The 12,004-nt window shown below is 55.8% G+C and overlaps 2 protein-coding genes across 10 annotated transcripts; one reads left to right on the top strand and one right to left on the bottom strand.

The window, feature by feature from the left end:
- The first annotated feature begins 1,899 nt into the window (after positions 1-1,899).
- PPIB (peptidylprolyl isomerase B) lies at positions 1,900-7,818 on the top strand. The gene is given in 5 exon segments (NM_001099761.1): positions 1,900-2,046; positions 2,755-2,868; positions 3,598-3,691; positions 6,717-6,901; positions 7,506-7,818. Coding segments are annotated over 5 exon segments (651 nt in total). The 5' UTR covers positions 1,900-1,911; the 3' UTR covers positions 7,629-7,818.
- Positions 3,229-11,255, bottom strand: SNX22 (sorting nexin 22). Of its 9 annotated transcripts, XM_070272608.1 has the most exons (8): positions 11,078-11,255; positions 10,618-10,701; positions 10,129-10,233; positions 9,512-9,606; positions 8,905-8,972; positions 5,219-5,381; positions 4,920-5,122; positions 3,229-4,776 (listed from the first exon to the last, which is right to left on the bottom strand). In XM_070272608.1, the coding sequence occupies exons 1-8, from the start codon at positions 11,150-11,152 to the stop codon at positions 4,766-4,768; spliced, it is 804 nt and encodes a 267-aa protein (XP_070128709.1). In that variant the 5' UTR covers positions 11,153-11,255; the 3' UTR covers positions 3,229-4,765. The 9 variants fall into 9 exon arrangements, with proteins under 9 accessions (XP_070128709.1, XP_023497915.1, XP_023497847.1 ...); XM_023642135.2 differs by having other exon boundaries at positions 4,374-4,776; positions 4,920-5,381; positions 11,078-11,242; XM_070272500.1 differs by having other exon boundaries at positions 4,567-5,122; positions 11,078-11,242.
- Between the last annotated feature and the right edge of the window lie 749 nt (positions 11,256-12,004).

The raw sequence follows: 12,004 nt of genomic DNA on the forward strand, positions 1-12,004 counted from the left end.
GTACATAGTTGCATACTTTTAGTTATGGGTCCTTCTGGTTGTGGCATGTAGGATGCCGTCTCAGCATGGCTTGATGAGCAGTGCTGTGTCCGCGCCCAGGATCCGAACCGGCAAAACCCTGGGCCGCCGAACTTAACCACTCGGCCACGGGGCTGACCCCTGTGGATCACTTTAAAAATAAATATTCCTGGGGCCGGCCCGGTGGCCCAGCGGTTAAGTTCACACATTCCGCTTTGGCGGTCCGGGATTCGCCGGTTCGGATCCTGGATGCGGACGTGGCACTGCTTGGCAAGCCATGCTGTGGCAGGCATCCCACATATAAAGTAGAGGAAGATGGGCGTGGATGTTAGCTCAGGGCCAGTCTTCCTCAGCGAAAAGAGGAGGATTGGCAGCAGTTAGCTCAGGACTAATCTTCCTCAAAATAATAATAATAATAATAATAATGAAGGAGGAAGTGTTTGGAAGATCGTCTTTGTCAGTGCAGCAGTTTTACCTAGAAGAACCTCCACCTGACTGAGGTGGTCTAGATTGAGATGTGAGGATTAGAAAGGGCAAATGTAGAGCAATGTCCTTTGTGTTGATATGTCGAAGCTTTGCAGCTTGCCTTCAGTGGCCTCAACGTAAGGAAGGACAAGTTAATGCCAGTGGCCATGCATAACCTCAGACTCAGGTCAGCACCTCACGTAGAGATCAAATTGCAGAGTTTGGCTATGCAGACGGAGCCATGCTTACCTACAATCTAGTTTGTGAAGACCAGGAATTTCAATCACGTTAACCTTTGAAAATAAGTTTTAAAGACCTTTAATAACATCATAGGTCCAAGTTTGAGTAAGAAAATGTGTGAGTGTAATTTTAATTTTTCTGGTTATGTAAGACTCCCAGTATTGAAATACATATTTTGTAAACTGTTTGGAATAACACCAAATGTGTGTGAAAACCTGAAATTGTGCTGTGAGGGCATCCCTGGCCAACCCGAAGGTTTCTGGAAAAGGGGGACTAAACCTCAGGCTGTGGTATATATTATTTCCCACTTCAGTGCTAACGTGACGTTATCCAACCAGCTTTTGTTGAGCACTTAGCTCTGCAGCAGTGTTGGGGAGCTGTATACAAATAAGAGCAACACAGTCGTTGCTCACAAAAAATGTATTACTGGGAAAATAAGTAAAGAAAGGAAGTTAACCAGGATGTACAACAAAGAGTGCATTGACTCACAGCAGTAAGCACAGTAAGATTAGAGAAGGGAGAGGAAAATGGGTAGTAAAGTGACTGAGACTAAGTCCAAAAGGAAGTGGGTTTTGAAGCAAGTTTTGCACGACAAGTAGAAGCTGTATAAGGTCATACTCTGGGTAGGCATAAATGTGCCCTGAGTTTTTGGAAGCTACCACATTTAAGTCCAATTTGGTGGTGAGTAATGGTTGACTGGCCCAGTGCAGACAACGACAAGCATCTTCTGCCCATATCCACGGACTTCGGCACATAAAGTATCAGCCACCACCTGCCAAGACTCCCACTCCCACAAAGGCAGGGTGGCCACGCTCAGCACGCTGAGGTCTGCAGCCCCTGCCGAAGCACAACCCCCTTGCTCTGTGAGGGGCGCCGCCTTCCGCGGATCCCCTTCCTGTGGGTGGGCCTCGGCGAGCTGGGGAGCCAATCGCGCCGCAGTAACGTGGCAGCCATCCACGAGCCCGCGTCTCCGCCCGCCCAGTCGGCGAGCCGGGCCCCGCCCCCGCGGGGGACCTACTATTCGGCGCCGACGCAGAGGGGGGAAATGGAGCCCGCCTCCTGCCAGGAGGCCGGCAGGCGCCCCGGTCCCCCCCGGCCGCACTCGGTGGCGGCGCCGGTGCCCACGCCGCTGCGCCCCCACCCTCTTCCGGGCCTGGGCTGCCGGGCCGCGCTCTCTTCTCCCGGTGGATGCTGCGTTTCTCAGGGCGGAACATGAAGGTGCTCTTCGCCGCCGCCCTCATCGTGGGCTCTGTCTTCTTCCTGCTGTTGCCAGGACCCTCCACGGCCGATGAGAAGAAGAAGGGGCCTAAAGTCACTGTCAAGGTCTGGCCTCCCCTCTCCAGACCTGCCTGGCGAGGCCCGCCCTGGGGTCCGGCCTCGGTGCCGCTGGTCACTGGTGTCCGAGGCTTTACGGTCCTAGGCTGGCTTGGGCTGAGCCCCTCCCTAGTCTCCCTGCTGTGGCTTCGTGGCGCCTGGGCAGCCTTTCCCCATTCTGACCAGAGAATGACCCGGACACCTCAGCCCTGACCCAGGCGCTGGAGTCCGGGATGCTCAGCTGGGGCCGGCGCTGTCAGCCTCAGTGCTGTCTGTTGCAAATACCCTGCAGTGCTGGGGAAATGGGAGAGATCATGTCTGCCGATTTGCGAATGCTTTCTCTACTTAGGTCAAATTTTAGCCACTTCCAACTGCGAGGCACAGCAATAAGTTTAAACTTGCGTGGTGAGCTTAGGCTTTCCTCCTTATGGTTTTTTGATGTTAATTTCTAGAATCTGGGCCCATTATTTGTTTAGGGCAAAGGTTGTTACCCCGTAGTCTGAAGGAGAGTGGCAAACAAACATATGGGAAAGGGGTCTGGAGCTTTCATTAGATTCTCATCGTTAGGATTTTTGTCGCCACCAAAATCAGATTCAGAAACATTGCTTTTAAAATATGGCTCTTTTCTCTCCCATCCTCAGGGTAGCTTCTTGGGCCCTGCCTTGCCTAGCAAGGCCCCTTTAAAGAGGCTAAGTTTGAAATGGCCTTTTTCCTCAGGTGTACTTTGACCTGCGAATTGGAGATGAAGATATAGGCCGGGTGGTCATCGGTCTCTTTGGAAAGACTGTTCCAAAAACAGTGGATAATTTTGTGGCCTTAGCTACAGGAGAGGTAAGTGGCTGCAGCAGAGGTAGGCAAACTCAGATGAAGCGAAGAACCAGTCGGGCTGGCAGCAAACCGAAGAGCAGAGCGCAGTCCATCTATAGCAGTAGCCCTCACTGGGTACCAGCTAACTGTTGCCCTGTGGCACTGGGAACCAAGTATTATCTTATCTTCTAAGTTTTTTAAACTGAATCCAGAAATCTGGATTTTTTTTTTTTTTTTTTGGAGAAAACTTTTCATCTTTTAAGACATTGTGATAACCAAAGAAAATATATCTGTGGAAATTAGTTTTTGGCTTCTGTGCCAAAGCTTTCTCTTAAGAGTAAGGGCCCAGAGCTTCCCAGGTTTTAAGAAAACAAGGGTGCCCCATTTTAAAAAGTTTGTATTCCAACTTTTTATTAGGTCAGCAGGTAACTTTTTTTTTGGTCAGTTTTCTTGAATCTTTTCTTATGATTATGAAAAAAAGAGAAGGTGGAGGCATTCTGTGAAGTAAAATCGTACAAAGTCTGGCACTTGTGTAAAGGCAGAGGAACGTGCAGTCTTAGCCCGTCTTGGGGCTGTGCACTCCATGCCTGGCCTACAGCGGTGGCTTGCCCGGAGCACGTTGAACGATAATTCTGGCCAGCAGCAGTGTCTCTTCTGTGAGCACGACTGGTTGTGGGCTGGGTTCCTGCAGGGCCTGTTTAATGTCTGCCTGGTGCTTCATGCCACTTCCTCACCTTCTCATCCCTTTTCTAGAAAGGATTTGGCTACAAAGACAGCAAATTCCATCGTGTGATCAAGGACTTCATGATCCAGGGTGGAGACTTCACCCGGGGAGATGGCACTGGAGGTAACCTCAGTCCTCTGGGCAGAGGGGTCTGTCAGTGCAGCCTCCAAGGTGGGAGGGCCTGGCTGTGTTGGGTAGATGAGGCCTCTTCCTTCCTCAGCTCCAGGGGCAGGCCTGTTAACCTTCATTGAGACCAGCTGCACCCTTCTTTGTATGGGGAACCCAGGACAAAGGAGAGGGAGTAATGGGGGGTCAGGTGGACATAAGAGGATCTCGCTTAGCTGGCAGAGCTGCTGATCCAGGCCTATAGCCTTGGTGACTTTTCTTGCAATAATACCTCCTGGAGGGAGGGGAGCAAGTGAAACACAGGGGTGGGTCAGGCATGCAAAGCCTGTGTGGGGCGACCTTTGAAGCCCCAGCAAAGGTGGGAGAAGTTGCTTTCCTTGGCAGTTTCCCACCAGCGACCACTTAGCGAGAGCTGACTGTCTTGCCTCTGCATTACTTGTACACATAGGACAGACAGACAGATACCCTGGACTAACTAACCCACAGGTCTCGCCATACTTTGGTGCACAGCCTACTGTCCCCTCGGACCACAGATTCAGCTCACCCCATCAATGAATATTCATTGGCCAGACTCTGGTGGGTGCTGAGGACACAAAAATCAGTGGAACAGCAACTCCCTTTCACTTCCAATACCTGAAAACTCACACATGGGCGGTAATACAGCTTTTAGGACTCAGGCTCTGTCCTCAAGTTGTTTATCATTTAGGTGGGAAAAACTAGGAGAAAACACTCTGAAAATTATATAACAAGACAAGATTTAAGTGGTAGCTAGTGGCAACAGTGGATGGGGAAGGACGCATGTAATCATGGAGTCAGATACAGTTGGGTGTAACCTAGTGTCTGCCACCTTCTTGCTTTGTGACCTCAGGACCTCTGAGCTTTGGTTTCCTCTTCTGTAAAGTGAGAGCGGCAAGAGTTGTGGGTGCTGTGAGGGGTAGGTGAGATCCTGAGTGTTAAGAGCCCACATATGGTGAGGGAAGTCAGCCGTTGTCGAAGTGCCGACAAGCAGAGGATCTGTTTCAGGCCACGGTGGTCAGGAAACGGCCTTGTGAACATGACGGAAGATGTGCGTCAGGTCCTGGCTGGAAGAATTTGGGCAAAGAGGAGGCAAGGTTAAGGTGTGAGCCCAGCTCTGTTCTGTGGCAGGAGCTTGGCCAAAGGTGGGGCTGAAGGAATGGAAGTGGAGCACACCCCAGGAGCCAGGAGTGGTGGGCTGCAGCCTGACCTGGGGACCAGGGCTTTGTCCTACATGGAGTGAGGATCCACTGAAGACTTGAGTGGAGGAAGACCCAATCACACAGGAGTTTGAGGGAAAATAATGTGGCAACAGGATTCAGGATGTGGAGGCAGGAGCAAGTGGATGGGTGAGGTACCAGTGTGGCTGTCCCTGTTAGGACCACGTGGGCCTGAGCCCCAGGAGACGATAGCCTAGTGGGTAAAGGCAGAGACTTGAGAGGCAGACCACCTTGGTTTGAATTCCAGCTCTGCTCCTTCCTAGCTGGGGGACCGTGAAGCTCTCTGTACCTCAGTTTCTTCGTCTTTGAAATAAGGTCATTAGCTCCTGCCTCCCAGGGTGGGTTCTTCTGTGTGTAAAATGCTTGCAGCAGTTCTCTGGCACCCGCCGTTACCACACTAAGCATCAGCCCTTGTTGCAGTGGGGTAGCAGGAATGGAAAGAAAGGATGGGGCTGCGGACGACAACAATGTGCAGAGGAAAAGCTGTCAGAAGAATAACTGAAGTCTGGAGGGAAAGATGACTTACTCTGCTGAGTTTAAAATGAACTGTCTGTTCAAGTTTGGAACTCCTTTGTCTTGGGAAAGTGATTGGAGCTAAGGATGTAGATTTGGGGATTTTTCTGGTTAGCGGCAATAACTGAAACCCTGCAGTTGGTTGAGATTCACAACGAGGATTCTCACACAGGGGAGGCGTTTAGCCAGCACCCCAGCCAGGAGTCACTGCACGATGCTGGGAGAGTCCGGTTTTTCCCTGGGGTAGGAGTGAGACGGGGAGCACAGGCTGACACACCCCAGCCCCCACCAGCCAGAGTCCAGTAATTCTTGGTTTTCCGTCTCCCCACTTGCTACACAACCAGAAATTTCTCCCTGATTAGCATCAGTCTAGGACAGTATCCCAACCTGGTTCCATTCTGTGGAACCACAGGATGAAAACAGTTCTATCAAGGAGGAAAAAAGGGTTTCATGTGCAAGTAAGTTTGAAAGGTGCTGGGTAAAACAAAATGAAAATTGCTTCTTTCTTGCTGGGTTTCTCGGGGCCCCTAGTTCACTAGCGCAGTGTGAATCCCCGAGGGGGCAGGGAAAAAGAAGGGTGTGCTGTTTCTCCTGGAACAGCGCTGGGAACTTAGGTTAGGCTCTCTGAAGTGGCGTCGAGGTCTGCTTTCGGCCCCCTTTGTCACGCGCCCCAGCGCTCAGGGACAGACACATCACAGACGGTCACAGCCACCTTTTATTTTCTGTTCATTTGTTCATAAGAGGCTCCTGACTTGCCAGAACCCAAATGGCAGCCCCTCTCTTGCTTCTCCCTGCCCCGCCCACTCATCTCTCGGCTTTCTGTGTTGCAGACACCTCAGCGTCTTTTGTGCTCGTAAGAAAAGCTGGTCAGCCACAGCAGTTCTCCTTTTCTGGAGCGTTCTTAGCGCCCCTGCCCCCTGCATCCTGCACAGCACCTCTTCACCAGAGTTCCCCCATGGCAGGCCTCTCAGGCCATAATAGCCAAGGGTAGCTGTTAATATGTGCCTTATTTAAAAGCCGTAAAACTATATTCTGAAAGAAATCCATTGTGTGAGCTTCTCATTAGATCAGCTTGGCCTCATGCTGCCACACTTGGTCAGCATGGTTTGGCTCCAAGGCCAGAGGGTCAGAAGGGGACAGCTTTTATGTTCTTGTACTCCACTTGAGCCTGGCCTGGCACAGAGGACGGACAGGTTGAGCCCCTGGAATCCTCACCCCAAAGATCTGCTCGGTTTGTGCCAGCCCAGCTCCCCTGACCCACTCTTTCTTCCCAGGTAAGAGCATCTACGGTGAACGCTTCCCAGACGAGAACTTCAAGCTGAAACACTATGGGCCCGGCTGGGTGAGCATGGCCAACGCAGGCAAAGACACCAACGGCTCCCAGTTCTTTATCACGACCGTGAAGACAGCCTGGCTAGATGGCAAGCACGTAGTGTTCGGCAAAGTTCTAGAGGGCATGGTGAGTTCGGAGGAAGGGGCTAAACCTGGGTGCCCCTCACCAAGGATCTGACACAGACCCTGGGGCAGGAGCTCCATATATTTTATCCCCTTCCAAAAGGAAAACCCACAGATTCAGACCATTGTTCATCTTTACAGACCTGGGGGAATGGAGAATAAATAGCCTACCTCTCTATGCCCACAAGTTCTAAATCCTTTCAGGCCCAGGCAGAAGCTGGCCAGGGCTTATTGTGGCTCCGTCCATCACTGACTCAGTGACATGCGGCACCACCCTAAGTTGTACAGGGCACAGCTGAACACGATGTCCCTGAGAAGCCATTTGGTACCCCTTCCCCAGCCACCCCCTTCCTCCCTCTCACCCATAGCCCAACCTGGGTCATACTTCAAAGGGTCAAGACTGCTCCATCCTCTTGTCAGAGCTGGGTTCTTCCTTCCCTGGGCTGGCCCCTGGCCATGATTCCGTTAGGATTTTGGTGCCTCAAGGCTTGTATGCTGCTTGTCACATGGGGGTCTCAGCCCTCCCCAGCCATACACTGGGGCCTGCCTCTCTTGAGTGGCTGCCTCCTGACCCACTCTGCCTTCCTGCTTCTGCCTTTCCTTCCCAGGAGGTAGTGCGGAAGGTGGAGACCACCAAGACAGATGGGCGCGACAAGCCCCTGAAGGATGTGACAATTGCAGACTGTGGCAAGATCGAGGTGGAGAAGCCCTTTGCCATCGCCAAGGAGTAGGGCCTGGGGACTTCCTCCCTTTGAGCAACCATCTGTGCAGCCGTGTTGCCCCCCAAGGGGTGAAGACAGCCTGCCACAGGGCTCTGCGCTCCCACTGGCCCCAGTGGTGGCATCTGACGGAGTGGACTCCTCCCCTCACATTCCACAGGGCCCAGTTTTGTAACAAACTCCTACCAACACTGACCAATAAAAAGAAAAGGTGGGTTTTTTATAACCTGTGTGTGGGCTCGGTTCTTGGGCCTGCAGCACCTCCCCCTCAGTCTGTGTCCCGGTGTGCCTGGGACCTGTGGCAGCGGGTGCTGTCCCCTCTGTGGACTCTGGCCTGAACCCATTCCCCAGATGCTACATACAAAACATCAAGCAGGGGCTTTTGCTCCTAAACTCTGCCAGCTACTGTGCCTCCACCCTTGCTCTCCCCCCACCCCCTCCTTCTGGTGTAGGTGGAGAAATACACCTGTACCTTTTCATAGCCTACTGCCAAAGTGACTTCTCCCTTTATTCCTTACCCTCTGTTGTCCCTGCCCTGGCCGGGGGCTCTAAGTGCACCAGTGCAGCCGAGTTCTGAGCCTGGGGTGAGTAAGTCTTGGGTCCAGGCCAAGGGGGCCCTGGCCCATGTCCCTTATATGGGGCACATAGGACTGAGGCACGTGACTGTCCTGGCAGTGGCCCAAAGGCCTCTGGGCTGGTCAGGGCATTGGCGGAGGAGCAGGGTGACACGGAACCTCTGGCTGGGCTCTAGCTGGGCTAGTGCTAAAGCCGTAGAGGCCCTGGAGCACACCATTCACCACCACATCGGGCAGGGGCTCTGTGGACAGAAGGAAAACAGGAGGAAGGGGTGCAGGCTGCAGGGCTTGAAGAGGAGGCGTGGAATGGCCCTGGCCTGCAGCATCCTGAGCTCCTGCCCATAGGTTCAGCACCCGTCCTGAGAGTAGGAGCCCCTTCCAAGGCAGCAGTAACAGCTGGCCACCCCAAATGAGGCCTTGGCACTCCCAGCTCACATTCTGTTCACCTTAGCTTGGAAAGCCTGGCTGGTAAGGAATGGAGACCAGGGGAGCCAAGCTTCTTTCACCAGTGTCTGCTCCCTGGAGGAGAATGCCAGCAGGCTACAGGGGCACAGGAGCAGCGGGGCAGGTGTGGCCCCAAAGGAGGGCAGTAGGAGGGAGATACCACCTGGGGATCCTGGGAGCTGAGAAATGGCAACGTGACCCCCCCCCCCCACTCCTACCCTGATACCCAGGCCCTAAATATGGATTATAGGTCAGAGGCACCCCCTCACCTGGGGATGGGATGGAAATGTAGGGATCCACGCAGAAGCTGATGACAGGCCGGTGGTGCAGCTGTGAGCTAGGAGGGAAAAGGGTCATGAAGAATGGAGGGGGAGGTGGGGGATTGAGATCACCAAGGACCCACAGAGGAAAAGGAGTGGGAAGTGGGCTCAGGAGGACAGCCGGGAGGCAGCAGGCCCGCCTCCTGGCCTACGGCCACAAGGGGGCAGCAGGGGCCAGGTGCAGACAGAGCCTTTGACTTGCCTGCTGTCCCCAGGCGGCAACTCCCCCAGGGTGCTGAAAAGAGGCTGTGAGCAGCCTGGGGATGCCTGAGGGCAGCGTGAGGAAGAGGTGGAGACAGAGAACCCAGAACCTCACCTCCCAGGGGACCACTGCTGCTATTTGTAACAAGCTCAGTTCCGGTGGCGGCTGGGGTAACCAAGGCTGTCCAGAAAACAGCCCCTCCACCGAGGTCAAGAAAGCCCGCCAGGGAGGTCATGTCTCAAAGAGGAAGAATGGGCTAGGGCCTGAGAGGTGTGAGAAGGAAAAGAGAGCCCCTGTCCCCGAGCCCTAGGGCCCCTCCCAACATGCCAAGCCCTGGTCCCTAGAGGTGCTCACCTCCAGCTGCTGGCCTTGGGGTCTGTGGGGAAGTGCCGAAGACTCAGGAATTCCAGTAGCTCCTTGGGCACATCCTGGTTCAGGTACAGAACACCCTGGAGAGGAGGACAGAGGAAACCTGTAGTCAGACCCAGCCATGTAATATGCACAGCCCCGCGCAAAATGGAAATGCCGGGGCCCTTCCAAAATGATTAAGAATTTCAAGACAGCCAGAGCAGAGCATGAAACCAAGCTCTGAGCCCTCCTGAGCACTGGGACCTGGGTGACTACACAGGTTGTATGCCCATGTGACTCAGCAAAACCGTGTTCGCAGCAGGGGAAGGGGTCTCCACCCTGATCCTCATCATGAGGGCAGCACAGGATCCCACCCTGGAAAAGGGAACTAGCTTTCACTGACCTGGGACCACCTGCCTGCTGGTTGCCTTAGTCAATCCTATCAATCCAGAGAGGGATGTTTGGACACTTACTGTTTGGACATTTACTGTTCAGAAAATTGAGACTTGGGGTAATAACATGCCCACGATGTGGGTCCCCATCACCCCGTGCCCCCACACCTCTCTGGGTCACACCTCTGGTCCTAGCAGGCTGGGGGGCAACAGAGTGAGACCCATGCACACCTGGATATAGGCCTCCAAGGCCTGCCGCCGCTGCTCCAATCCTCTGGTCCTCCAGTTGGGCAGGCGTTTTGAGGGGAAGTCCGGCACTTTGTACAGTTTCTTGATCTGCCAGGAGGTTACCGCGTGCGATCACAGCATCCCGACCGAGCCCTCAAGCTCTCTTCACCCTGGCCAAGAGCCTTCTCCAACCGCTCCCCACCCCCCCCCCGCCCCCCCCCCCGTCTCCCTGGCCCTGGTGAGCGGTGGTTGGGACAGGGACGAGAGAGGCCCCAACCCCCAGACACCCGAGGGCGCCCCGGCCGGGCAGGGCCGTGGACAGTACAGGCTGGGACCTGCCCCTCTGCGCCCTCCCCACTGCCCCAGGACCTGAGCCCTCCAGGGACGGGGCGGTAACGAGGGTGGCAGAGGCTGGGGCCGCAGCTCGTCTGCCCGCCTCCCAGGGGCTGGGCAGGAGCGGCCGGGGCCGGGGGATGGTCGGCACCGCCTCACCCGCTTGTGCAGCGCGTGGAACTCGCTGTAGCGCCTCAGCACGGTGTGCCTGCGCCCCCGGCACAGCACCTCCACTCGGAACGCCTGGCGGGCGGGCGGGGCATGCATGAGGCCCGCGGGCGGGCGCAGAGGGACCCGCGCCGGCGCCGCGCCCACCCTTCCGCGCTCCGAGGCACAAAGCGGCCTTGGAGCGGCGCGGCTCCCTGGGGACCCTCCCACGCTCCCGGCACACTCGGGAGAAGGGCGGGCGGACCAGCCCCTCGGCTCCGTGCGGTCCCTCAGGAGCCCGGACCGCCGGCCGAGACGCTGGCAAACCCAAGTGGCCCCGAGAGCCTCGGCAGGCTGTCCCCCGACGGCCTGGCCCGCCGCGCTCGGACGCCCCAGCCCGGGACGCGCGGTCCCCACTGCGTTCGGCGTGGGGAAATCCGGCGGGTCCCTGCGCCCCTTGCCCCCCGCTCACCATGTGGCTTTTCTCTGGGCTCTGCCTGGGCCCCTCAGCCTCGGGCCCCACAGACGGGATGTGAACTTCCAGCATCTGCGCCCCGGCCCCCTCCCCTCCGTGCGCTGCGCTCGGAGCCTGAGCTCTCCCTGCGGCGACCGGAGACCCCGGCCGCCCGGCCCCGCCCCCTCGGGCCGCAGGCCCCGCCCCAAGTTGGCCCCGCCTGGGGCGTTCCCTCCGCCGCCGGGTCGTGCGAGGGGCAGATTAGGCAGAGCACCGGGTGGCGGGAGCCGCGCGCCGGCCCTGAGCCCGGTGGGGCCGCGGGGTGGGTGGGGAGCCTTCGGTGGAGAGTCACCCGTTTGTTAACATTTACTGAGCGCCTACTGACTGCCAGGGAGGCGGGCGAGCCAAAATGTCACCTACTCTTTGTTGAGCGCCTACGAAGGACTAGGGCCTGTGGGCGCTAGGATGGATGGAGGGGAGCCCAGGTCTCCGCGCCCACCTTGGGGGCCAACCAGGGGCGTTCCTTGCGTTCCTCACACACTTCCGCCGACCAGGCTGCTCTCCATACTCTTCTCTCCACCTTCAACCTGGACCCTGGGAGCGCGGCTACGCCTCAAAGAGGCTCGGACCCAATCCGGCTTTGACGTCCTCTTCCTCCAGCATCCACAGGCCCCCTCATTCATTCCTTTTTTTCATCCATTCATTCACCTTTCATCCCCAACCTGCTTCAAGCCCAGTTTGCTGGAAAGAGACGGTTTAGGGACTTCGGCTCTGCTTTGAGGGTCAGACGGCTTGGATATCCTGAACTCTGTAGCCCTGTGCTGATCTGCAAAATTGGGATAATATGACTCCCTCAGGAGAGCGTATGGAATTGAGTGAGGTGATCCCTGTTAGGCCCTCAGCAGAGGAGGTGTTGGGAAAATGGCAGCTGTGGGCTTGTCCTGG

This window comes from Equus caballus, chromosome 1, assembly GCF_041296265.1.
Source record: "Equus caballus isolate H_3958 breed thoroughbred chromosome 1, TB-T2T, whole genome shotgun sequence".
Classification (NCBI taxonomy): Eukaryota; Metazoa; Chordata; class Mammalia; order Perissodactyla; family Equidae; genus Equus; species Equus caballus.